At 66.5% G+C, this 10,034-nt stretch overlaps 1 protein-coding gene across 1 annotated transcript; it reads left to right on the top strand.

The window, feature by feature from the left end:
* Positions 1–282: 282 nt before the first annotated feature.
* EFNA4 (ephrin A4) lies at positions 283–9,609 on the top strand. Its single transcript, XM_050930134.1, has 6 exons — positions 283–398; positions 6,379–6,671; positions 7,648–7,716; positions 8,222–8,281; positions 8,786–9,116; positions 9,470–9,609. Exons 1-5 carry the CDS (start codon positions 286–288, stop codon positions 8,884–8,886), a joined length of 636 nt encoding a protein of 211 aa, XP_050786091.1. The 5' UTR covers positions 283–285; the 3' UTR covers positions 8,887–9,116; positions 9,470–9,609.
* Positions 9,610–10,034: the final 425 nt, after the last annotated feature.

Raw genomic sequence — 10,034 nt, forward strand, 5'->3', positions numbered from 1 at the left:
TCGCCGGGGGGGCTGTGTCCTAAAGCCTCCCCCCCCGCCGGTAGGGGCCGACCTCCGGCAGCAGGGCGCTACCCCGCAGTGCCCGGCTCCGCGCGAGCTGTTAACGGGGGGCGCTCGGCCCCCAAAGGGTTAAGCTGGGACTTGGGGAACTTTGCTCGGGGTGGCTGCGCTGCGGCTGCTGATTGGCCCGAAGTTGGAGCTGGGGGCGGGGCCTGCCCTGCCCCCCGCCCGGCCCCTTCGCCGCCCGGCCGCCGGTCAGTGCACCTGCCCGACCCGGCCGGAGCGATGCGCCCGGCGCTGCTGCTGCGGCTCCTGCTCTGGGGGTCGCTGCTGTGGGGGCGGTTCCCGCCGGTGCGCGGTCTCCGGCACAGCGTCTACTGGAACTCGAGCAACCCCAGGTACGGCCCGGCCCGGCCCGGCTCGGCTCGGCTCGGCCCGGAGCCGCCGCTCCCGGGGACCGGGCAGGGAGCGGGGATGCTCGGCGGGCTCCGTGGCTGGGGGTCCCCGGGCGGCCGGCCTCGGCTCAGGCTCCGCGCCCGCCGGCTCCTTTGTCTGCAGTGCCCGCGCCCCCTGCCCGGCCCCAGCCCGGCCTGCCGGCCCCGCACGCCGACGGGGGGCCTGGCTGCGCCCTGGGCTTGCCGCTCCGGGCCAGTCCCGGGGGCGCTGAGAGCGGTGCGAAGGCTGGGCCGGCCCCTCACCAGCTGGTGCCAGGCGGCAGGGCAGGGAGCGGGCGCTGCCAGCCTCACCTGTGCCAGGCCAGCGTTCCTGAGCGGCGCCGCCAGGCCAGGGGGCGAGTTGGGGCGAGTCCGGGGCGACTCGCTCCCCGGGAAACGCGCCCGGCGTGGGAGCGGCCCAGCAGCGCCTGGCGCCCTGCAAAGGGGCAAGGGGCTGAGGCCCTGCTGCCTCAACCAGGTGGAAGGTGCTCGCCCCATAGGCCCTCCCCAGTGATCGCAGCTGGCCCTGGACACGGTGCTTCGCAGCCTGCCCCCAACATGGGCGTGGCAGGGCCCAGCGCTGCTCCTGGCTGTGCCCAGGGGATGTGCCTGGGGCCCAGCCCCCAACTCACCGACCCAGTGTCCCCCATTTGTAGCCTTGAACTGGGAACTCTCCTGTCTGCCTGTGGCACCGAGCCCTAGGGCTGAGCTGGCAGGTGGGTTCTGGGGCTGGAGCGTCGGGAAGCAGCTTTGGGTCCCTGTTTCTGTGCCTCTGGAGTGTGGCACCAGCTCCTGTCCCCTCTGCAGGCAGCACGGGGGTGCCACCCCCTTCCAATGGCAAAGGCATCTGGGCTGTGCCCGAAGGCTCCTCCATCTGCTGGAGTCAGGCTCCCCCAGCGTGGGGCAGAACAGGCCGTGCCCTGTGACACAAGGGGGGTGGCAATGGGGGAGCTGCAGGGCCCTCCCTCCCTCTACAAATCTTAACTGTGTTTGAGACTCAACTGGAGCAGACTCTGCCCCAGCGGGGGGCTGAGGGACTGGCTGGCTAGTACATGTGGATCCCTGACCTTTCCCTGCTACTCCAGGCAGGAGGGTCCTGGCTCCTCCCTGTGGGGCTGGGCACCCAGAGGGTCTTGCACAGCTGCACTTGGGGGTGAGCCCATCTCCCCTCCCCCTGCCTCAGCTGCCTCGTTTGCAGAGCTCTGTCAAGCGGATGCCATCCCAGGGCTCTGGCCTGCTAGGGGAGAGCTGGCTCCCAGTGCCGGAGCATTGGGGGCGATTTGGGGCCAACCCCACCCTGAGCTCCTGACTTCTGCCGTGGGATGGGCTTGGACATGCAGCTCTTGGGGGGTGGGAGTGAAAGTTCTCTCCAGGCTGGGTGCTCCTCTAGAGTGATAACACTGAGAGTCCTGCCCCCAAATCACTCCGTCCAAGTGTCGGATTTCACTGCCCCATGGAGGGCCAGGGAGCTGTTAGCCTCTCTGCTTCGGGGCACAGAGCACATGCAGGCCCCTTGCCCGTGCCGAGACCCACTCCACCTGCAGGCCCTGTGGGCTTGGCCCTCTGGCAGGGATTGAGGTTGCTGATGGTCTGAGTCGGGTTGGGAGGGATGGGGCTCGGCCTGTCCCTAACACACAGCGGTGACTGTGCCGGCCTGTCACACCGGAGCCTGGGCCCTGCTGAGAGGAAGGAGCTTCCTCAGGACGTGAGCAGAAGTTGGGGGAAAGGGGGCAGGGCTCGGGTACAAAGAGGAAGTGGTGGCAGAGGCATCCAGCATCGGGGGCGGGGGGGGGTGGCAAGAGGATGCCCAGGGCTAGGCCTGTGGGGGGCTCTGGGCCTCCAGGGAAGCCCCTGGGGAGGCTGTGAGGCGGCCCAAATTCCCCTCTTGCTCCTGGGACACGGGGGAGGACTCTGGTCAGGGATGAGACTCTGTGTCCAGGTGAGATAGGAGTGCTCCCTCCCCTGTGGTGCTGGCATCTGGGCCAGCCAGGGGCGAATGGCTGCATGGGGGGCACTCGGTGACCTGCCCCCTTTTCCGTCTTTGTGCCATGGCTTGGGGCCGAGTTTGCTGGTGGGAGCTGGCAGAGCAGGATATAGGTGGGGCTGGTTGGCCACCTGCTCCCCTCCCGGCAGCGTGACTAAAGCTGCAGCCCAGCTGCCTGAGTCAGGCCCGAGGTGCCGGCTGATCCAGCATCAGCATTTGCCGAGACCGGTGCAGGGACTTGCCGGGCTGTGCTCTCCCCACGCTGCCGACCCCGCTACCCGGGGACCTGCCCGAGCTCCCTGGTGTCCTGCAGCAGAGAGGCTGGATTGTGGGCTGGGGGAGAGGCTCAGCAGGGCCTGCACCCCTAGTGCTGGGCATCCCCATCAGAGCTGCCCACGCGGGGCGTGGAGGTGGCACCTGGACCTTGGTCTGCAGCTGGGAGGCCAGGTCAGAACTAGGTTGTAGTTTTCACTGTGCCCCCAGCCTTGTGTGTGCCCACGCCAAGGGAGTGATGCATCGGGGCCGCGAGTAGCAGGATGCCCCTGGTAGCTGAGCTCTGCTGTCCTCCTTGGCTATGCCAGGCAGGTTCCCAAGTTCCTAGCCCAGGAGAAGGCCTGGGGCAGAGGGGAGGGGGGCAGTGGGGCTGGGCCTGCAGCTCTGTTTACATCCTGAGCTGTTGCCCAGTGAGCACAGACGCGCCAGCCCTGCCCTGCCTGGGGGAGGCGGATCGGCCAGGTGTCGGATTTTGGCTGGTGGGTGGGGCAGGGCAGTGTGAGCTCTTACCTGCTCAGCCCTCGTTAAACGGGCACTGATGTCTCAGCCCACTGCCTGCCAGGGCACGGCACAGCCTGGTGCTCCCTGCCTCCTGGGCACAGCAACCAAGCTGCTCTTGCAACCTGGCAGAGCAGAGGGTGCAGCTGGACTGGGGCTGCTCTCAGCTGCCCTTGGTGAGTCTGTCTCCTGCTTAGGGTGGATTGGCAGAGCAGGCACAACCCAGCCCCCCGCACCTCCTGGTTCCATTCCTTCACTATAACCACTAGACTGTGCTCCCTCCCATTGCCAGCGCTGCCCAGTCCAGCCTCAATCCTGCACTGCAGCCACTGGGAATCTGGATCCTGGTGGAGCTGCCCTTGGGGCCTGGCCATGCATGGGTTTGTGCATCGGCGTGTGAGCTCCCCTGGGCCTGGCTATACCTGGGTCTTTGCATGGACGTGTGAGCTTCCCTGGGCCTGGCCGTGCGTGGGTCTGTGCACTGGCGTGTGAGCTCCCCTGGGTCTGGCCGTGCAATGAGAATGTGTGCGCGCGCATGTGCGCACATGCACAGGCGTGTGAGCTCCCCTGGGCCTGGCCGTGCGTGGCTCTGTGCACAGGCATGTGAGCTCCCCTGGGCCTGGCCGTGCATGGCTCTGTGCACAGGCATGTGAGCTCCCCTGGGCCTGGCCGTGCGTGGCTCTGTGCACAGGCGTGTGAGCTCCCCTGGGCCTGGCCGTGCGTGGGTCTGTGCACAGGCGTGTGAGCTCCCCTGGGCCTGGCCGTGCGTGGGTCTGTGCACAGGCGTGTGAGCTCCCCTGGGCCTGGCCGTGCGTGGGTCTGTGCACAGGCGTGTCAGCTCCCCTGGGCCTGGCCGTGCGTGGGTCTGTGCACAGGCGTGTGAGCTCCCTTGGGCCTGGCCGTGCACTGTGTGTGTGTGTGTGTGTGTGCGCGCACACAGGCATGTGAGCTCCCCTGGGCCTGGCCGTGCGTGGCTCTGTGCACAGGCGTGTGAGCTCCCCTGGGCCTGGCCGTGCGTGGCTCTGTGCACAGGCGTGTGAGCTCCCCTGGGCCTGGCCTTGCGTGGGTCTGTGCACAGGCTTGTGAGCTCCCCTGGGCCTGGCCGTGCACTGTGTGTGTGTGTAGGCGTGTGAGCTCCCCTGGGCCTGGCCATGCACTCTGTGTGTGCGCGTGCGTGCGTGCACAGGTGTGTGAGCTCCCCTGGGCCTAGCCGTGCGTGGGTCTGTGCACAGGCATGTGAGCTCCCCTGGCCCTGCCCGTGCGTGGCTCTGTGCACAGGCGTGTGAGCTCCCCTGAGCCTGGCCGTGCACTGTGTGCACCAGACTTAGCACAGGGGCCCGTGCTGGCCCCAACGGCCCCGTGTGTGAGCAGCGTCCCTTCCCCCCACTGGTATGTCACAGCCGATCAGTGCAGCTGGGCATGAGGCCTGCGCCTGGGGCAGGGGCTTTGTGCGCGCTCAGCTCGCGGCCTGGTGTGGCTGGGCTCTGAGCCGTGGCCCCGGCCCCCCAGCCGAGTGCATTCGGTCCCAGCAGGCTGAGCCTAATCAGAGCTGATGCCTTTTTGTTTAGCGAGGCCGGCTGCCCGGTAGCTGTTTCAACCACAGGCTGGAGCTGAGCGCTGGGTGGGAGCCAGCAGCTGACACGTCCACTCCAGGTGTTGGGGCCTGGGCCGGGGCCGGGGCCTGGGCCTGCCAGCACCTGGCCTGACCACAGGGGGAGAGGGACTGGGGCTGTCCCCCTTGCACGGCCCCCAAAGCTGGCGTGTGGAGTGAGTTGGGGGCTAATCTAGGCTGCAAGTGCAGCTGTGTCAGTCCCTTGACCCCATTGGCTCTGCATGTCTGGCCTGTGCTCCCTAGGGGCTGGCACCTGCTGGGTCCATCCCTCTGTCTGAAGTGCCCAGGAGGGGCAAGCAGGAATCTCATCACCCTGTCCCTGTGCCCTCCCCCTGCAGGCAGTGCCAGGGTCACCAGCACGGGAAATGGGCACAAAGGGAATCTGTAAACTCAACGCAAGCCACCCCGAGTTCCCGGTTTCTTCCCTGGCGTTAGCTGGTGCCCTGTAACCAGCCAATGTGAACCGACCCTGGGGACACACACGGACTCTGGGAGAAGCCGGGGCAGGGGAGGAGGGTGCATCTCTCAGCACGTGGGGCCTGGCTGGGACCGCTGGGTGTCATGGCCCAGCCAGCTCTGCCCCAGCTGCTGCTAAGTGTCTGGCTGCAGGAACCTCACCCCTCTGCCCAGGCAGCTGGCTCTGAGCCCACAGGCAGCGTGGGCATTTGTCATCCCCAGGCCAGACCTCCTCCTCTGGGTACAGTGGGCAGATAGTGGGTGTGGCTGAACTCTGGCTCCCCTTCCCCCACAGCTGCTCTGGCCAGGGTGTCACGGAGTCACCGGGCGATGCTCTGGAACTGCTCCCCACCAAGCCGGTCAGGACTTTGGGGAGCCTCCTCTCCCTTGGAGCAGACTTGTTCAGGGCAAGAAGCTCACATGGCTCCACCTCTTGGGTCTCTCCTTGGAGCATTCAGCATCCTCTGCCCCTCCGTGCGCTTCCCACAGCGAGCCCGCCCCAGCGGGGTCCTGGGGAAGCCACAGTGTCCTGCACCCCCACTTTGCAGTCAGACATGACTCTCAGCCAGCCAGTAACACAGAGGTTTTTTCGATGACAGGAACAGGGTCTAAAACAGAGCTTGTAGATACAGCGAACCAGACCCCTCAGCTGGGTCCATTCTGGGGGGCAGTGAACCAGACCCCCCACGTCTGCCCTCACTCCTCGTCCCCAGCCAGCCCCTCCTCTGCTCAGATCCTTTCCCAGGCCAGGAGGTCACCTAATCTCTTTGTCTCCAACACCTTCAGCTGGCACCTTTGCAGAGGGGGGGCCCAGGCCATCAGTTGCTAGGAGACAGAGTGCCAGGCATTTAGGTGCACTGGCCCTTTGCTCTGCCAGACACTTAAGAACTGCCATGGGGACACTGAGGCACCAACACAGTATTCAGAGAAAACATTAAGAACATTCCTAGTTCATCACACAGGGTTTGGTGGGTGCGGAGGGGGTGCTGCTGTCCCCAGTCTTCCTAGCTCTCTGCCCCTCCTGGCACCATGGCTGCTTCCCCACCAGCTCCCTGCCTCCTTGCTGGCCCCTTCTGGCACCATGGCTCTGTGCCCACTCACTGTCCCCTTCTCTCACCCAGGTTCCTGCATGAAGACTACGCTGTCCAGGTCTCCATCAACGACTACCTGGACATCTACTGCCCACACTACGAGCACCCAGTGCCTGTGGGCCGGGCTGAGACCTTCAGCCTGCACATGGTGGACACCGAGGGCTACCGGGGCTGCTACGAGACACCTGGTGCCTTCAAGGTCTGGGAGTGCAACCGGCCCCATGCACCCTTCGGGCCCGTCCGCTTCTCCGAGAAGATTCAGCGCTTCACGCCCTTCTCGCTGGGCTTCGAGTTCCAGCCAGGGGAGACCTACTACTACATCTGTGAGTGTTCCCCCCGGTGCCCCCTTGTGCCCCCAGGGACCCCCCAGGCCCTGCCAAGTGGGGCTGGCTCCAGGCGGAGTTGTGGGCTGGGTGGATGTGGGAGCAGCTGGGAGGCAGTGCCCTGGCAGGGGTTCTGTCCCCATTTCCCCAGCCCACTGCAGTGTGCCAGGTGGCCAGGAGGGGGTGCCCCTTGCCCAGATCTTGGCTGCTGCCTGAGTTGGGCCTTGGCTGGGTACCCCTGCTCCAGCCAGCCAATGCCAGCTGCCCCCGAGAGCTCGCTGGCCCAGGCTGCCAGGGCCTGGGCTCTGAGGGGGTGGGGAGCGGCTCCCTGGGGGGTCTCCCCCCCACACACACACCCCAGGCCATCCAAAGAACCTGCTGCTGTGCCTCTGTTCTGGGTGGGGAAGTGGTGCTGGTGCAGCACCCCACAGTGGCTGCCCTGGGGGCCGTTGGTCTGCTCAGGGTGAGAGGGAGGAGTGGGCTGTCGGGAGCAGGGCTCCCCTGGGGTTGTAGCCTCACTGCTCTCCCCAGCAGCGCTGGCCGTGGGGTGCGCAGAGATCCCCCGTGCCTGGGGGGCGTGGCGGGCACTGCCCTGTGGGTGGACGGGCAGGTGCCTGCAGGCGAGCCAGGGAGTAGCTGGGGCCGTGGGCATCCCCCTAACAGGCAGGCCTGACGGTGACCCCGGCTGACCCCGAGGGAGGGGCTGGACTGATGCCTTTCCCAGCTGTGGGGAGATGGGGGGGGCTCTCCCCTGCTGGTCCCAGGTGCTTCCTGCTGCACTAGGAGCCCCGCCATGGAGCCGCCCACCAGGCGCTTGGGAGCTGCTCATAAATCCCCCTCAACGGCCCCTTGAGAGGAGGGGTCCGAGCAGGGTGGGGACTGGAGCGGGAGGGCCCTGGCCTTGCCTCCCGGGCGCCACGGGCTCCCCACTGTGCCCGCATGGGCAGTGCCCTGATGTCCCTGTCTCTGCCCCCAGCTGTTCCCAGCCCCGAGAGCGCCGGCCGGTGCCTGAGGCTGCGAGTGGCTGTCTGCTGCAAGGCAACAAGTGAGTCCGTCTGGCTGGGTGCTGGGGGGGTGGAACAGCCCCCCCCACGCCGCAGGAGCCTGCTAATGGGACCCAGACGTGGGGTGGGCATGAGCCCGGAGGAAGGGGAGGGGCCCTCCTGCTCTCAGTCTAGACTCTTCCCAGAATCCCTTGTGGCGGGGGGAGGGCGGCTCTGTCTGGGGGACTGTAGGTGTCTGGCTGGTTTCATCCTGGGCATTAACCCTTTCCACCCTGGCACTGCGGGGAGGGGACCCCCTGGCTCTCTCCGGCGTTGGCGGGGGGCTGGGTGGCTGCTGATTTTGGAAGAACATGCCATGGACACCCCCACACCCTGTGAGGGGGGGCAGATGCACATCGGTGCCGGGAGTCTGGCCAAGGCCAGTTGCCAGGATCCAGCGGGCGGGGAGCAGAAGGGCAGTGCCGGGGATGCAGGGGGAGAGGGGGTGGGAGGGGGCTTCCTGTTGGAGAGAGTCAGTGACGGATTCTGGGTTTGATTTGTTTCTAGCAACAAAGCCTGTGACAGAAGTTCCCAAATCTCAGCCCCGTGGGAGAGGGGGGTCGGAGGGTGAGTATGTGTGTGTGGGGGTGCTACGTGCCCCATGGAAGTGGGGGGCGTGGGCAGGAGGGGGGTCGGGGTGGGTATGTGGGGGGGTGCTACATGCCTTGGGTGGAGGGGATGGGCAGGAGGGGGGTCGGGGTGGATATGTGGGGGGGTGCTGTATGCCTTGGGTGGAGGGGATGGGCAGGAGGGGGGTCGGGGTGGGTATGTGGGGGGGTGCTGTATGCCTTGGGTGGGGGGGATGGGCAGGAGGGGGGTTGGGGGGGTATGTGGGGGGGTGCTACATGCCTTGGGTGGGGGGGATGGGCAGGAGAGGGGTCGGGGTGGGTATGTGGGGGGCTGCTGTATGCCTTGGGTGGAGGGGATGGGCAGGAGAGGGGTCGGGGGGGGTCGGAGTGGGTATGTGGGGGGGTGCTACATGCCTTGGGTGGAGGGGATGGGCAGGAGAGGGGGTCAGGGGAGCTCACCATGACCAGCTCTATGGGCCTTTTGCTCTTATTGTCTCTGCAGACACCGAGTCACCAGGTCACAGCACCGCGCTGGCCACGCTCCGGCCCCACGGCCCCTGCCTCAGCCTTGCCCTCATCCCCCTCCCCATCCTGTGGCTCTGACTCCCCCCACTCTCTTGGGGGGGTCTCCTTGCTGCAAAGTTGGGGATTTTTGGACTTTATCCCCCCCAAACACTCCAAGCAGCCGACCCCACAGTGTGGGTTGTAGGGTGGGCGCCTTCGCCCCAGCTCGCTCCACCTGCTGGTCCCCAGAGCGCCCAGGCCCAGGATGTGCCAGTCCCAGAGATGCCCCGTGCTGGCCTTCAGCTGGAGGAGGAGAGGCTGGCTGGGTGGTAAGAGGGGGTGCCCTGGTGGAGGGCAGGTACCAAGGATGTTAGCAAGGCCAGGGTGGCTGGGACTGGCCGGGAAGCCTCCAGGCTGGGAGTTGGGGTGCAGGGAGGAGCTGGGGAGCTTGCTGGGAGGTTGGGAGGACCTGGTACTGGTAGGCTGTGGGGTGAAGGGAGCTCTGGATAGACCTGCGCCCCATCTGCTCGATCTTCAGGAGCGGTGATTTGCCGGGGGCAGGGGGAATCCCCGGCAGGCTTCCCCTTGGTGCTGATTTCTGGGCTCTCAGTCCCTGGGCACCGTGCCCACCCCTCCTACTCCAGTCTGGCGTGCTCCCCTGACGGGATCTCTCCCTCCCCAGGACCCTTCTCTGTCGCCCCCGCTGCTGCCAGCCAGACGCCTGCCTCCATCCTGACCTCATTGGCACCTTGTGGTCAGGGCTCTGTGCACCTGGGAAAAGGGCCTTTGGTTATGGACGACTCCCAGAAAATCCAGCGGAAGGGACCCTGCTGGGGGGGTGCCTCCTCCCTGCCTGGCACATTCCCAAAGGCCCCATGGGGAGCCAGATGATCCTGTTGGTTCTGGCCCTGCAGGGTGCAGTGCTGGACAGCACCCAGGAGTTGGCCCCCCTTCCGCTGGCAGGGCTGGACTCTCTCCCCGGGAGCCCCAGCACACCTCGGCCCCTGGTGCTGGGCGCCCTCTTGGTAAAGCCCCTCGCTCTGGCGAGGCTGATATGTCTTCTGTGAAGACGCCCCTCTGGGCTGTGTACAGTTCGTATTTTTGTATCTGTTAGCAACTGAGCGAACCAATAAAGCGTTTGCAAGACGCCAGCAGCTCCGCTGCCCCTTCCTGGGGCTGGGCAAGAGCAGAGACACCCGATGCCGGCCAGCCCCTGAGACTGCAGCCGAGCTGCTTGCCGGGCGCTG

Source organism: Gopherus flavomarginatus, chromosome 20 (assembly GCF_025201925.1).
Source record: "Gopherus flavomarginatus isolate rGopFla2 chromosome 20, rGopFla2.mat.asm, whole genome shotgun sequence".
Taxonomy (NCBI): Eukaryota; Metazoa; Chordata; order Testudines; family Testudinidae; genus Gopherus; species Gopherus flavomarginatus.